At 41.6% G+C, this 17,354-nt stretch overlaps 1 protein-coding gene across 1 annotated transcript; it reads left to right on the forward strand.

Annotated features, from left to right (window-relative positions):
• Positions 1-3,128: 3,128 nt before the first annotated feature.
• rab3b (RAB3B, member RAS oncogene family) lies at positions 3,129-16,115 on the forward strand (the record flags this gene model as incomplete). Its single annotated transcript, XM_079506807.1, has 5 exons — positions 3,129-3,144; positions 6,137-6,361; positions 14,265-14,383; positions 15,043-15,167; positions 15,928-16,115. Exons 2-5 carry the CDS (start codon positions 6,137-6,139, stop codon positions 16,113-16,115), a joined length of 657 nt encoding a protein of 218 aa, XP_079362933.1. The 5' UTR covers positions 3,129-3,144.
• Positions 16,116-17,354: the final 1,239 nt, after the last annotated feature.

Here is a 17,354-nt window from a genome sequence, read left to right on the forward strand (position 1 = left end):
TGTAGTGAATCAGTCTGGATTCCAGCCTAGCATTTTTGCAATCGTCAGATGATCCTGCAGTCCTAGCCGTGGTTCACATGATGCTTGTACTTCACGAGTGTCCTGGCACAACTTCAGCCTGTTTTTTGCGACTTCTACATTTACAAAGCAAACATGTACATAAACATTCAGATTTCAAATATAAAGTCAAAGTGCTCATCCAAGGTGCCACGAATGTTAGAATTGTCCTGGGTCGGCTATTGGCACCCATGCATTTCATGTTCAATAAAAAGCTTTTTTTTTATCCAAGCGCCAGTTTCTTTTTTTTAAGTGGTGCAACCACTCCTTTACGGAGCTGTGTGTGGCTGGCTGGCTGGGTGTCTGGCTGGCTGGGTGTCTGGGTGGGTATGAGCACGGAAACGGCATGGTTTTTCACCACCTGTGTGCAACCTAACACACACGCACGTATTAACTGTATATATATATGATGCTTTCGGGTGTGCCCTGGTCGCGTTCCTGGGGGTCTGGAACTTCTAAACTTTTCAGTTTAGTTTAGTTATCAGGTGTTTGTGATAATCTAGTGGGTTGAGCTATCCCCTCCTTGTGCAAATATGTTCCACCCTATAATCAACCCTATTCTGTAGTGTATACAAACAAACCAAAATACAACTGTGACATTAAAACAACATGACAGCAGCATCAGCTACTCGGCTAGTGGTGAAGAAGAACAATGTGTCACAATGATGTTACTCATTACTTTCCACAGGTGGAAAGTAACTAAGCACATACTAGCCTACTTAATAAGTAGTAATTTTGAGGGGTTTAGTTTACTCGAGTATTTTTCTATATTGCAATATTGGTACTTTTACTTAAGTACAAAGTGTGAGTACTTTTTCCATCAATGCAAAATAATGAAACTGACTTGTTTTGTCCAAAGCAAAGTGTAGCAGGTCTGATGTCAAAGGTTGTAAAGAAATGTTGGGGGGGAGCATTTGCAAAGTGAGATGACATGATACAAAGCTGGTGCAGAGGTCACATTTAAGAAAACATCACAGGCCTTGTAAGAAAAACAAACCATTAGGAAATGGCACAATGGACTTCTCCATATGAAAAGCTAAATAGACTTGACAACCTATCTGGTGCAATTCTGAAGCCAGGCAATTACACAATAGCAACTATATTGAAATAATATCACATGCATGCCCGATGCAAATTCCGTCAATGCAATAGAATGTTCAGACTTCATTGTCATGTTTTCCAAACTATTTATAACTTGACACTCAATCACCACGTTTGGTGAGTGGTGACAAACAGCATGGTGATGCTTACAAAAATAATACAAAGTTTGACAATTATAACACTGATCCTCGCCATAAGAAAGTCTGATCGGTGACCAGTACAGTAGTAGGCTACTAATGAGGTATTGTGATAGGCCTACTTGACATTAAAAGTGAGCATTATAAAAAATAAAAAAATGGGTATGACATTGAAACCGGCTTGCACTCAATATTGGGGCACAAATGGCCAACTATATAGGTTTAGAAATGCGTCAAAAGATCTACCAAATAATCCAAGCCATGATAGAAGGTATAACGTTTCAATTCTCGTAGATGCCTGACCTGGAACTACACTGATTGTGTACCTCAAAGCTGAAATAGACAAGAGCTAGGACCCAGAGTTTCTGTTTCTAGATTTGAATGATTGACCTTCCCAACCAAAGAGCAAGCAGAACATTATTACTGGTATGTTGAGAATGGTTGAAATGCCTCAGTGAAAACGGTTGATTATGCATATTTCAAGCAGGCAGCAGCACTTAATAGTTTCATTTGCAAGTGATGCTGTCAGTGTCATGTTGGGGCGGAAATCTGGAGTAGCTAAAAAAATGGTAAATTAATTGTGCACTTATTTAGCGCCTTTATCCAAGGCGCTTCACATAGATTGTGCATTACCACGCTCACGATGACGTTCAGTAGGCTATTCTGTCGTCTGATAGGATCATCTTACATCTCTCTCTCTCGCTCTCTCTCTCTCTCTCTCTCTGGGCAGAGCGAGCGTCTTTCTTGTTTATCGGGAGAGAGGCGAGGGGGGGAAAAAACATCTTCATTCACATAAAGGAACACCGAGACACAGGCTATTTATAGGAGAGGTTACAGTAACACCTGTAACCGATCGAATGCTGTGACTCGTGGTCGCCGATTGTTGACTTATACATTTTATGGAAATTAAATGCATTCTCTATTCTAAGAGACACGCAGTCATAAGATATTGGCGATTATGGAAAATAGCATTTTATTTGCATCACATTTGATTGATGCACATTCAGATGATTGAATGTTTTTAAATGACAACTTTAGTTTTTTTTCAACCAAGGTTTATGTGTTAGGTTGTTATTAGATAAAGTAAAAGATGAGTGTTGTACATTACATGTATTTAATTCTTTATAGCCTACATGTCTTAATTGAAGAATTGAAAATTCTTCTGGTTTCATCCTCGAGCTAGTTTGTGTATTGACCTGTAGCCTACTTTCTCTGAAATGTTCCCATTTTACAAACTGTTCACATTTTCAATCAATCAAACTGCATGCCACTTAATTGGTCAGTTTACAAACATAAAAACATCACCATGCCATCTATATTCTAAATTGTTAATCACGTTTTTAAATGTCCAGTAGGCCTATAGTTTACTTATTGTGTACTTACACCTTACTATGTTAGAAATGTGTGAAATCAGTTAATTATTAGTTATGTATGTAGGACCTACATAACTGTCAAAGCAATTTAGCCGAATTGCAAAACGGCGACCCCCAAAGTCGCAGGATTCGACGGGTCACAAGTCGCAGTGTAACACAGGATCGACGCTCCACCTTTCCCCGTGCAGCAGGAGGATGACAGCTGTACAGTAACACATCATTACACAACATATTGTACCGCTCCATTCATATCCGTGCCGCATCGCGCACACAACGTGGACGGATTTGAATGAACAAGCCGGCTGGAATATTGACAACTTCACCCACGAAGACAATCTAATAATTAAACCCTACATGAGTTGATCTCTCCTCCTGCTCATCATCATCATCATCGCCACCAGGTGCATTCATTCAACAACATCTCTGCCGTGAAGACTGAGGTGAAATAAGACCAGAGAAACCAACCCAGTTCAGAGGTAATTAAAGCTCCGTTGATTGTGCTCTCGCCATGTAATTAAAATAATGCTTAATTGGCACTGCTGTTACAGTAATGATAATGCGATTAAAGCAGACACCTGGGATGCGAACACATTTTTCGGTTCACCTAAAAGAAAAAAAGACAGGCCTGCAGTGCACACGGCTGCGTCTTGAATGATGAGCTTTATTTCCAATCATCTCATCTCATCTGTAGCTAAATCTAGTCGATTAGGCCTATTGATTATGTTTATCAGTGATATTGACGTGCAGGGTATAGGCCTACCTTTTAAATCATGCAAACGTCTTTTTGGTTGGATATTGACACCAATTTGTTCTGCTTTAACATTATGGCCAGGACACCCAAAAATAGACAAACTGCATCATGGCTTTTTAAACCCATACCGTATTTAGTTTACGGATTTCCAACGCCATAAACCAATATGTGACTGATGGGTGGACTGTACGCCAGCCAGTATAGTATAGATAGAGCTATTCGTGCTAGAATTAATAATACTTGTAATTACAGATCAATGTATGCTAGAATCCATTATGATGTTTTAATGTGTGGACAGTATAGTGGCAGCCATATAGGCTACTTTATGCATGCTAGAATAAACCTACCATAGAATGATGACTGCTCTAGTCTGAGTCATCTATAGGCGTACAGTAGACCTACAGTATTAGGCTGCAGGCTAAGCTAAACATGGCTGTGTTGGTTTATTTTGACACAAATGGAAAACTATTATGTTGATATATGATCACTAAGTACAAAAGCAAATTCCACCAGTTGTTACTGAATCCCACCCCCACTGCATTCAAAGGTACTGTAATGGATGTTTGCCCCTTAAAATAAGTGTTTTTGTCATAATAAAGATAATCGTTACAATAGATGTGTTTGTTGTTCAGTGACAGGGTTGCTGTCTCAAAATGCACTCAAAATGCATGTTCAGGTCTTGGTACCAATTTCATCTGATCAGGAGATAGATCTCATACAGGACGTAATTAAATCAATCAATGAGCCAACATAATTGGAATACTATCGAATTGAAACTGATGAATTGCTACTAATTTGTAACTGAAACTGAAAATGCATTTTCTGTTTAATATTAAGAGCTGGAGAGACAGGGACACCCCTTTTATTGAACAAACTCCATAGCAGTGATTACGATCAGATATAGAGCTATACGTTTTTAACAAACATTTTTGTTTTAACCAAAATATATTTTTTGGGACCCGTAAAGGTCCAATTGGTTCCATTTGTACACTACACTAGTATTCTGAGCTAAATACATTGAAGATTTGTGTTTAAAACTTCATTCATATGTGCATCAATATAGAAACAAACTGGCCTCAAATTGAATTTGTATTCCCAAAGAACATATAACCGGCCAACAAAATCATCGTTGCATCGTGTATTGGGGTCATATATTGGCCCAATATGCCTATTAATTTGGGGTGAGGGGGTCGTAGACATGAAAATGTTCGAGGACTGCTGCTTTATCCAATGATGGCCAGGTTTACTGTTTTATTTGATTCCAGCCTAAAGTAAAATCAGCCACGTGAACATGTTTTTCATCTCATCATCAATATATCCATCCAAGATTAGATACACTTTGAGAGTTTGAGTTTTAAAGACGGCGAAATTTTGTCTGCTGGAAACCTCATTATGTCCAAAACTGTTACTTTATAGCAAAAAATAGCAGATCTACAAGCTCAAACACGATATCACTGTAGTATGATGAAGTTACAATGGGTTTGTATAGGAAGGGGTGTGTCTGATAAAAAAAATAAAAAAAAATATTTAACTGAATCAAGCAACTTGAAACTATCCTGGGTGAAACACAAAAGCCAGAGTTAAAATGACCCAAAACTGAAAATGAAAATCCCTTTAACCACTTAAAACTGCATTTTCGAGCTTGCAGATCTGTTTGCTACTTTTGTGTGATGTTGTAGTATGTAGTAGGGCATTGATTTACAAAATATGGAGATTAGTGCCCACCAACAGCAACGATATTCTTCCTGTTTTCATTTCCCTATTGGCTCCCTGTCTGTTTTAGGATTGATCTGAAGTTTTGACAGTTGAGTTGACTCATAAACTTGAACACATGAAAGCCATTTCGGGGAGGTATTTAGTGTGGAGTTGTAGCCAGGCAGCCCGTGGGCCAGAACTGGCCCGTCAGCGATTAAAATCTGGCCCGACAAATTATTTTGTAAATAATTTACAATATCTCAGTGACAGTCCCACATACAGGTTTTTTCACTGTCAACTTTCCTCTTCAGTCTTTTTGATCTGATTGAAACATCTCTCACATAAAAAAACATGAAAGCGCTCTTGTTTGACTGTCTCCAGATATATATATTCTTTTTTTATTAACAAAATATCCTACAGGTGCCACATTCAAGGATGGGGTCCCTACATGGTGCATTTTATTTAATATATTTTATTTTGTAGTTCACACAACACGTTATTATATTTTATATATGAATGCTTCATTCTGAATGGTCAATCACTGAAATCAGCGGTGTGTTATTTCTGATAATGACTGCTCCGCTCTATAACAGACCACTCTAATCAAATGGCAGCTGCACTGCTTGAATTTTATTCTATATCCAACATGACAGCCATGTAAACAAACGCACAATGTAATTTACAACTAATCGATTATTTTCATCAACACTAAATTGTTTTCCGAGGTATGGCTATTCTGACAATCCACCCATGTTTGGTGCGGCTAGGAGAAACGGTGCACATCACAATTCCGGATGTTAGGTTTGTGACACCCACCGCACCTTCCTTCTAGGCAGGTGGACAGCGTCCCCAGCGGGAATCGAACCCAGGACCTTCTAGCTGTGAGGCGACAGCACTACCGACTGTGCCACCGTGCCCCCTCTAGGCAATTTTAATATAGGATAAAAATGCGGGGAATACAGAACATTAAATCGTATGAATTTCCAAATGTAAATAATGTGTAAAATATCGGTCTACATAAGATGGCGAAAGTGGAGCAGCGTTACGGACAGAGGGATGGCTCGGACCAGAACTTCGACTACATGTTCAAGTTGCTGATCATCGGCAACAGCAGCGTGGGCAAGACCTCCTTCCTGTTCCGCTACGCAGACGACTCCTTCAGCAACTCCTTCGTCAGCACGGTGGGCATCGACTTCAAAGTGAAGACCGTCTACCGCAACGAGAAGAGGGTCAAGCTGCAGATATGGGTCAGTATACTATGGATGCCTACAGGCATGTGCACACATAGACATCAAAGGGGGCTTGAGCCCCTGCCCTTTTACCCTTCTGCAAAGTGCCCGCTCCAGACCATGAATGCAGCATTTACTATGGTGAAAATAAGTGCAAATGCCATACCCGAAGGCAGCATTCAGAAGAATTGCCTTTTTCTGAACTCTCCTGAACTTGAACGCAGCATTTTACATTGAAATAATTTGTCCATGTTGTACACCGCATCTTCAGTAGCTAAAGAGTGCGGGGTCATGCCCCGAAAATAGCTTGTAGATACGCTATTTTCACATTTTTCACAAAATTCCCGTTTTAGGGATAGACGTTTGCTGCGCCACGCGTTGTGACCTTGTAGATCCACTATTATCCAAATGTCAGCCCCTTCCTCTCTAACATTTTCTGCACGTCACTGGATACCTGTATTCATTTTGTTTTGATCTATGGCAGTGACCCCAGACTAGTACACGTTGTATAAAACCTATGATCTATGGCAGTGACCCCAGACTAGTACACGTTGTATAAAACCTATGATCTATGGCAGTGACCCCAGACTAGTACACGTTGTATAAAACTATGATCTATGGCAGTGACCCCAGACTAGTACACGTTGTATAAAACCTATGATCTATGGCAGTGACCCCAGACTAGTACACGTTGTATAAAACCTATGATCAATGGCAGTGACCCCAGACTAGTACACGTTGTATAAAACCTATGATCTATGGCAGTGACCCCAGACTAGTACACGTTGTATAAAACTATGATCTATGGCAGTGACCCCAGACTAGTACACGTTGTATAAAACTATGATCTATGGCAGTGACCCCAGACTAGTACACGTTGTATAAAACTATGATCTATGGCAGTGACCCCAGACTAGTACACGTTGTATAAAACCTATGATCTATGGCAGTGACCCCAGACTAGTACACGTTGTATAAAACCTATGATCAATGGCAGTGACCCCAGACTAGTACACGTTGTATAAAACCTATGATCTATGGCAGTGACCCCAGACTAGTACACGTTGTATAAAACTATGATCTATGGCAGTGACCCCAGACTAGTACACGTTGTATAAAACTATGATCTATGGCAGTGACCCCAGACTAGTACACGTTGTATAAAACTATGATCTATGGCAGTGACCCCAGACTAGTACACGTTGTATAAAACTATGATCTATGGCAGTGACCCCAGACTAGTACACGTTGTATAAAACTATGATCTATGGCAGTGACCCCAGACTAGTACACGTTGTATAAAACCTATGATCTATGGCAGTGACCCCAGACTAGTACACGTTGTATAAAACCTATGATCTATGGCAGTGACCACAGACTAGTACACGTTGTATAAAACCTATGATCTATGGCAGTGACCCCAGACTAGTACACGTTGTATAAAACTATGATCTATGGCAGTGACCCCAGACTAGTACACGTTGTATAAAACCTATGATCTATGGCAGTGACCCCCAGACTAGTACACGTTGTATAAAACCTATGATCTATGGCAGTGACCCCAGACTAGTACACGTTGTATAAAACTATGATCTATGGCAGTGACCCCAGACTAGTACACGTTGTATAAAACCTATGATCTATGGCAGTGACCCCAGACTAGTACACGTTGTATAAAACTATGATCTATGGCAGTGACCCCAGACTAGTACACGTTGTATAAAACTATGATCTATGGCAGTGACCCCAGACTAGTACACGTTGTATAAAACCTATGATCTATGGCAGTGACCCCAGACTAGTACACGTTGTATAAAACCTATGATCTATGGCAGTGACCCCAGACTAGTACACGTTGTATAAAACCTATGATCTATGGCAGTGACCCCAGACTAGTACACGTTGTATAAAACCTATGATCTATGGCAGTGACCCCAGACTAGTACACGTTGTATAAAACTATGATCTATGGCAGTGACCCCAGACTAGTACACGTTGTATAAAACCTATGATCTATGGCAGTGACCCCAGACTAGTACACGTTGTATAAAACCTATGATCTATGGCAGTGACCCCAGACTAGTACACGTTGTATAAAACCTATGATCTATGGCAGTGACCCCAGACTAGTACACGTTGTATAAAACTATGATCTATGGCAGTGACCCCAGACTAGTACACGTTGTATAAAACCTATGATCTATGGCAGTGACCCCAGACTAGTACACGTTGTATAAAACCTATGATCTATGGCAGTGACCCCAGACTAGTACACGTTGTATAAAACCTATGATCTATGGCAGTGACCCCAGACTAGTACACGTTGTATAAAACCTATGATCTATGGCAGTGACCCCAGACTAGTACACGTTGTATAAAACCTATGATCTATGGCAGTGACCCCAGACTAGTACACGTTGTATAAAACCTATGATCTATGGCAGTGACCCCAGACTAGTACACGTTGTATAAAACCTATGATCTATGGCAGTGACCCCCAGACTAGTACACGTTGTATAAAACCTATGATCTATGGCAGTGACCCCAGACTAGTACACGTTGTATAAAACCTATGATCTATGGCAGTGACCCCAGACTAGTACACGTTGTATAAAACCTATGATCTATGGCAGTGACCCCAGACTAGTACACGTTGTATAAAACCTATGATCTATGGCAGTGACCCCAGACTAGTACACGTTGTATAAAACCTATGATCTATGGCAGTGACCCCCAGACTAGTACACGTTGTATAAAACCTATGATCTATGGCAGTGACCCCAGACTAGTACACGTTGTATAAAACCTATGATCTATGGCAGTGACCCCAGACTAGTACACGTTGTATAAAACCTATGATCTATGGCAGTGACCCCAGACTAGTACACGTTGTATAAAACCTATGATCAATGGCAGTGACCCCAGACTAGTACACGTTGTATAAAACCTATGATCTATGGCAGTGACCCCAGACTAGTACACGTTGTATAAAACTATGATCTATGGCAGTGACCCCAGACTAGTACACGTTGTATAAAACTATGATCTATGGCAGTGACCCCAGACTAGTACACGTTGTATAAAACCTATGATCTATGGCAGTGACCCCAGACTAGTACACGTTGTATAAAACCTATGATCTATGGCAGTGACCCCAGACTAGTACACGTTGTATAAAACCTATGATCTATGGCAGTGACCCCAGACTAGTACACGTTGTATAAAACCTATGATCTATGGCAGTGACCCCCAGACTAGTACACGTTGTATAAAACCGTGTTGAAGATTTTGTCATAGATTTCATAGCTTCATAGACTTGTTTGACATCAATATCATCATTGTTGTGTAAATCTGTTTTGTTACACTTTATCTTTTCTATTCATATGTTGGATTCATGTTAATGTGTATTAAACCCTTAATATTATTCTTTTTTTTACCTCTACATCAAACCTCTTCGCCGGAAAATCTACAAACTCACAATGCGTGGCAAGCGAGCTGGTAGATTGGCTAATTTCCGTGAATGTTCCCCCCCCAGCTAGGTTTCAAGTGCTTAATGTAAAAGAAAAAAGTTCCTATCACACAAACGTGGCCCCCTGGCCTGTAGTAACTCTGAGGATCCCCTAGGAGTCCCAGCAGACTTTCTTTTTAATATTCAAACATATTGACCACTGGCTTAAACAACATTAGCATTTTTAAATAAATTATTTTACAGAGAGGGGGCCAGTTTACAGATCTAAACACGGGAGTGGTATGACTTTCTTGGTATTAGTAAGGACTCAAGCTGGATCAACTGTAGTTGTCTGAAAGATTTTCTATGGATCTTACTCTTACAGTAGTCGAGTCTACTGAATATAAATGGGCACATTTTTTTCCTTCAAAATGCTGAGACATAAATCCTTTAATCCGTGATAAATTCTTAAGGTGATGATAGCCGGCCTTTGTAATTGTGTTTTTTCACATTTCTGATTGAACCTGAGCGCTGACTTGTAATCATTCTTTATTGGCTGCAAAAGCAATTACTGGAGTTTTGTCTTTATTTAATTGAAGAAAAGTAAATGTAAATATGTGTTTTCTGCAAAATACGTTACATATTTACGTATTTTAGAAATACTTAACCTTTTACTCAAAGGGGACAAAGCCTGTCGCAAGTTGATGATGTCATTTGTCCATGTGGTCCAGCAATAAATACTTAACCTAAACATAACTAAAAACCAACGTGATACTTCCTAAGTTTTATATGAGCATCAAAACAATATGTTAAATACATTTTATTAGAACATGCATTCCATCATCAACTTGCGAGGTGTTGAATAAAAGATGAACTACTTCTAAAATAAAGAAAATATTTTTATGGTGTTTTTAATTAAAGATTTTGTTAGAGGGCAATTATAATATAAGGCTTATTAGCCAGGGATCCTTTGAAGATTCAAACCAGTTTAGTGCTGTTCCAGAAAGTCCCACCCAGGTTCCAGTAGTAATTGAGATCCAGCTAGTAAGACTGACATGTTGCCACTGTCTGTGTCTAAGTGGACGAACAATGGGTCTGGCCAAACTCCTGACTGAAGCGTTGTTCAGTGTCAGTTGTTCAGTTATTGAAAAATCACACTCATGTGAAGTAAGTGGCTCCTTTTTATCACGATGAACTTGTATAATGATGAAATCACCCACTTATGTAATTTGCCATCGACTTGATCGTCTGTCTGTCTGTCTGTCTGTCTGTCTGTCTGTCTGTCTGTCTGTCTGTCTGTCTGTCTGTCTGTCTGTCTGTCTGTCTGTCTGTCTGTCTGTCTGTCTGTCTGTCTGTCTGTCTGTCCTGTCCTGTCCTGTCCTGTCCTGTCCTGTCCTGTCCTGTCCTGTCCTGTCCTGTCCTGTCTGTCTGTCTGTCTGTCTGTCTGTCTGTCTGTCTCTGTTTGATACGCTTGTACTCTTCCAGGCAGTTTTGTTTCTGGGTCAGCCAAAAACATCTGTTTGGTCGACTGTAGAAGAACACCAGGTGGCAGGACACCTGGTGTCCTGCCACTTTGAGTACCTAGGAAATCGCTATATAAATCACACTATTATTACAAGTATTATTATGAAGAGGGGCGCATGGTGGCACAGTTGGTGCTGTCGCCTCACAGCTAGAAGGTCCTGTGTTTGATTCCTGCTGGGGACGCTGTGGGCACTGGGGGCATGTTCTCTCCTCTGCATCATCAGTGACCATACCCTAGGTGGGGTTGGCGAAAGGGCTTTTCTGTGTGGGGTTTGCATGTTCTCCCCATGTCTTCTAGGGTAGGTACCCTCACAAAACACATGCAGTAATCCTGGTCTCTAAACGACCTCCTCCTGGCCAGCCGGGGCGCCTAATGGAGGGGAAAGGAACTGGTCGGAAAAAGGTGTTCCTTCCACGCGCAACGTCTGGCTGGGGAAACTCTCCCCTGTCAGGTGAAAAGAAGCAGCTTGGACTCCTCATGTATAGAAGGAAGCATGAGGTCAGTCCGCTGCCCCCCCCCCCCCCCCCCCCCCCCCAGGTTGGCAGAGGAAGTGTAGCGCCCAGGATTACATTAGATAATTGACACTGGGTGAAAAAAATGGGTTGCAAAATCGTGGGATAAAATAAATATAAAAAAATAAAAAATAAGTATTATTATGAAGGGACTAACCATCTGTATTGTGGACATATTGTGTCACGTTATGAGCTTTCAGCGAATGCTTTCCCCACAATAACTGAAAACAAAATACACTGGTATAGAGCCCTGAGGCACTCTGCTCAGCATGAACCAGTTGATACGATTGTAGTTGTGATTGTTATCCTACAATTTGTTGTCTGCAGAAGCACTGATGTATGTTCAAGACCAGTGTTGATGTTTTCGACTAAAACTATGACAAATATCTTTTGGTAGAAATTTTGCAAAAATGTAATAAAAACTAGGCTATGTTATATGATTATACATTTATTGACAACTTCTCAACAACTTAAAAACTAGATGAAAATGTTAGAGAGGGGACTAGTTGAGAAGAGATCCAGTAGAACCAACAACCAAGGCGAGTCATTTTATACTTGGTTGCGAGCGGGTGTTGCAAAAGTATTGGCATCAAGATATACGTAAAGGACTTGAATTGAAGTGACGCTTGCTTGCAGGTTTATTAAATGGAACACAATCGGATCAGAATAAAAAGCTGATTTTAAAAAGCTCTCTCGGAGCTTTGCTGACGGAAGTCATTTGCATGACTTGCATGAGAATCTCAGGAATGGACACAGCTTCAAGTTTACTATGACAGTAGTGCTCTTCTCACAATGGCCTCTTGCCCTGACACAAGTCCTTCAGTTATGTGGAAGCTAGTGGTATAAAGTACTAAGTACATATACTCAAGTACTGTACTGTAGAATTTTGAGGTATTTTACTATAAAAAGAAATAGGATCAAGTAGGGCATTAATAATAATAATAATAATAATAATAACTAAAAGTTAATATGTCAAACTAGCCCCTCCTATATAGAGCTTCTGTCCCCTCAATATTGACAATGAAAGGACTCAAGGAGAAATTGGGTCAAATGTCCGCCAAATATGATGTAAATCTTGTCCCCACACGTCTCATATTTTCCATTGACAATGAAAGGAGAAATTAGGTCAAATGTCCACCAAATATGACGTAAATTTGTACGATGACAAGAGCGCCCCTCACTTCACACAGGTGTGATTTTTCTTTTCTAGCTCATGTGCAGTCAGTGTACTTGGACCGTGGACATGAGCTGGTGATGAAATGTACGTCAGATGGTGAGCCCAGATGATGGACAATAAAGGGAAGGCAGAAATGTAGGAGGCCTATAGATGGGGGTAAATAGTAAATAAGATGAGCCTAGTAAATAGATGGGGGACTCCGAGAGGTAACTAAGCATATCGTTGCTGTCGGGCAGAAACCTCTTATCTCCATATTTTAACTTGACACGTTTTGAGCCTGACGATCCGGGGATTAAATGGTCAAGTGGAGTTTGCCTTTTATAAAATGGTGGACGTAGTAGAGGCCTTGCCTCTACATTGATGTGTTCAGTTCAAGAGGAGGTGAGGGAGAACCTCAAGTTTGTTGTTGTCTTTGTTTAGGCCCAGTGTTGTTGTTATTTTCTTGAGTGAATACTTTTGAGTGGATTAATTAAGGTTATTTTAAAGCTCTCACTCCCTCTGTCTGTCTGTCCACTCTGTGTGTCTCTGTCTGTCTCGCTCTATAAATGGTGTATTTATATATAAATGTGTCTGTGCACTCTCTCTCCTCTCTTGATGAAAGTGAAAGATGGAGAACAGACAGGCAGCTTGCAGCTGGCAACGATGGTTGCCATGGCAGCTGCTCTTTGCTCTTTACACACATGCACGGATACACACACATGCACACAAACATACACGCACGCACGCACACACACACACACACACACACGCATGCACGCACACAGTGTGCTGTCAGCCTCAGTAATAGATGTGTCTTTGAAAGCCTAATCAAGCAGCAGCTTGTAATGTACAGCTCACATTTCATCTTAAACGCCAGGGACCCCCGTCTGTTGTGCCAGGGACTGTTATAGAGATTTTCAAGCGAAAGCCACGCCACCTCATGTCCTGAGACTGATTGTGTGAACACTATTTAATTATTTAATTTAGCTGTGACGTGTTTGAAGAGTCACTACCCTAATTTGTGCTGGCGTCGTGTTTATATTTTCGCCTGGCCAACTTGTAATTCCTGCATACGTGTGTGTGTGTGTGTGTGTGTGTGTGTGTGTGTGTGTGTGTGTGTGTGTGTGTGTGTGTGTGTGTGTGTGTGTGTGTGTGTGTGTGTGTGTGTGTGTGTGTGTGTGTGTGTGTGTGTGTGTGTGTGTGTGTGTGTGTGTGTGTGTGTGTGTGTGTGTGTGTGTGTGTGTGTGTGTGTGTGTGTTAATAACATGTGTTTGTTACAGGACACAGCGGGACAGGAGCGCTACAGAACCATCACTACAGCGTACTACAGAGGAGCCATGGGCTTCATCCTCATGTATGACATCACCAACGAAGAGTCCTTCAACGCCGTGCAGGACTGGTATGGGATTGGTCCTCACACTGTCACATGACCTGTCACATTGGTTCTGTAGTTATATAGGCCGTTGAGTAAAGCTTGTTTTTGACCAAAAACGCAATCTGGGAAAATAATCTTTGTACGGACAGAGACGGGGCGGACAGAGACGGACCGGTTCATTTCCGGTTGTATCGGTCGCCTAGCAACCTAGAACCATTCATATGTTGGGGAAGAGATTCAGCACTTTAATGAAGTTTGTTACTTCAATGCTAGTCTCGCATTGTCAGACTGTTGCCTCTCGCAATTTTCAAATGCTTCCGTCATTAGTCTGGAGCACGGAAGCTCTGATCATGAGTAAATATAAAGCGGAAGTGAAGCCTCCTCCCCACTTCCGTTTCGTCTTTACAGTCGCACAAATGTATCCTATTATAAATAGAAAACATCTAAGCATAGATACCTTGCTGCTTAGCAGACATGGAAATAAAAAAATAAGCTCTAAAGACATTTTAAAATATATTTTTGGGAACGGAAATGACAAACAGATTACTCTGATTTCGGGAGGTGTAGTTCCAGACTCTATATAGCATTCGGAGATTGTGGAATAGTTATCTATGCGGTAACGCGAGACTACTTCAGAGCTAATGAGTGTATGTGCCTGGTTATGTTTCACCTGGTGTGTGCAGGGCCACCCAGATCAAGACGTACTCTTGGGACAACGCTCAGGTCATCATGGTGGGCAACAAGTGTGACATGGACATGGAGAGGGTGGTCCCTGCAGAGAAAGGAAAACACCTGTCCGAACAATTAGGTGAGTCCATTCCTGCATCGTTATTATGAAAGGGGTGGACTTAGACCATGACTCAGCTATACATACTTTACGTGAACCAGGACTGTAAATGGTCAATTTACTGTACGGATATAGCGCCTTTGGGCTGCTCCATGCCCAAATTTGTGCATGTACAACTTCCTGGTCTCAACTGTGCATGTTTCTTTCCTTCCATGGAGCTTCTCGCTTCTCGTCCTCTTTAGATAGTCCTTGATGTAGTAGTCCAGGATGTAAGTGAGCCCAGTGTCCATGACATCAGAGAAGTTTTAGTGGAATAGTTTGACAGTCCCAGGAGTGTGACAGTTATGTTAAGCGGCAGTGTAAGATGAGAACACAAGCACTGCTGAACCACAAAGCGCTCCCCTGAGGCACTGTGTGTGTGTGTGTGCGTGCGTGTGCGTGCGCTGCTCCAGGGCAGTGTCATTAAGGATGCACTATACAGGTTTTATGTGTGCTGATGTAAGAGGTTTGTCTGTATGCACACATGAGGGGTATTCAGGCTAGGCTTATAGCCTTAAACTGTCTTAATATCTGTACCTTTTACAACACTATCAAGGCACAACAAAATACATTTTTGTCAATAAAATCAGCTGTACAGTAGAGGTAGTCGACTAAAATCTTATGATATTTAGACAACTAAAACTAGACTAAAACTAAAACATTTCAGATGACTAAGTTTGCTCTCAAATGTAAGACTTTTTGTCACATTTCTTCTTCTCTCTCGTCCATGTGACCCCCCCAGGTTTCGAGTACTATGAGGCCAGCGCCAAGGAGAACATCAACGTGCGCCAGGTGTTTGAGCGCCTGGTGGACATCATCTGCGTGAAGATGTCTGAGCGTGTGGACGTGGAGGCCCCCGCCCAGCCTGGTGCCGCCAACACCACCCGACTCACCGACAAGCCCGCCCAGCTGCCGCAGAAGTGCTGCTGATTGGCCGCCGTAAAGCTGTCACATTGTCTTTCTACGATGATTCCACTTCCTGCCATTCCTCTTTTGTCGAGCTCTCCTCTTCTTCTTCTTCTTCTTCTTCTTCCTCTTCCTCTTCCTCTTCCTCTTCCTCTTCCTCTTCCTCTTCCTCTTCTCATTCTCTTTCCAAACCAGCCAAAAGAGAAACGGCATCTGTTCTGCTGTCATACCCTAAACCACATGATTTAGGGTACTAAATAGGGCCCGACCGATAGTGGACTTTTGAAGGCACGTGCCGTTATTATAAAGTAGTAAAATCAATTATCTTGATTTTAGGGGTTTGCACACTGGTGCGTTTTTTCGGCCAAATATCGGAGCGAATTTCGGAGGACGTAAATAAGAAAATCAACCTCACTTTGTGTCAATCACGTTTGCACACTGCTACCGAATATTTCGTCCGTATAAAGTTTTTTCAGACCGGGGTAAATTTTCAATCTTATGTCTTAAAAAACGATTCACATCTCCGCATATCAGACAACATATCGGCCGGTACCGATGTATCTGTGACGGGCCAATATCGGTCGGGCTGTAACGTGAACAAACAAATATAACTCTTATTATTCTTACTACTACTACTACTGCTACTAATACTACTTTACTATTACTATTATTACTACTACTGCTACTTGTAGTGTGTACATCTCTATTTGTCACCCAGTACTCTGAGCTTGACCGTGAAGTAAACTGAGGGAACGAGAGGAAGCTTAAAGCAGGCTACACTGGTAAGCACAGCACTGCCTCTGACTCTCCTGTGTGTGTGTGTGTGTGTGTGTGTGTGTGTGTGTGTGTGTGTGTGTGTGTGTGTGTGTGTGTGTGTGTGTGTGTGTGTGTGTGTGTGTGTGTGTGTGTGTGTGTGTGTGTGTGTGTGTGTGTGTGTGTGTGTGTGTGTGTGTGTGTGTGTGTGTGTGTGTTGCGTTGCACAGCACAATAAGATACACGTGCGCCATAGCTGTTCACAATCATACGTTTACAGGGGTGAAGGTCAACAGAAGGTCATCAGTGTCTAACACCATGAGGCCAGTAAGAACCCATAAGGGTCCATTTTAACTCTTTAACTCTGAGAGTGTCAAAGTGAGTATATCTGCTCCTGGCCTTACTTACACACTGTAAAATCCTGAGTGGATTTTAGTGTGCACAGTGCAGCTTTGTTGCACCACCAACGCACAACTCCCAGGCTCGCCTGGAGTCACAGTCAACTATTGT

This window comes from Electrona antarctica, assembly GCF_951216825.1.
Source record: "Electrona antarctica genome assembly, chromosome: 7".
NCBI lineage: Eukaryota > Metazoa > Chordata > Actinopteri > Myctophiformes > Myctophidae > Electrona > Electrona antarctica.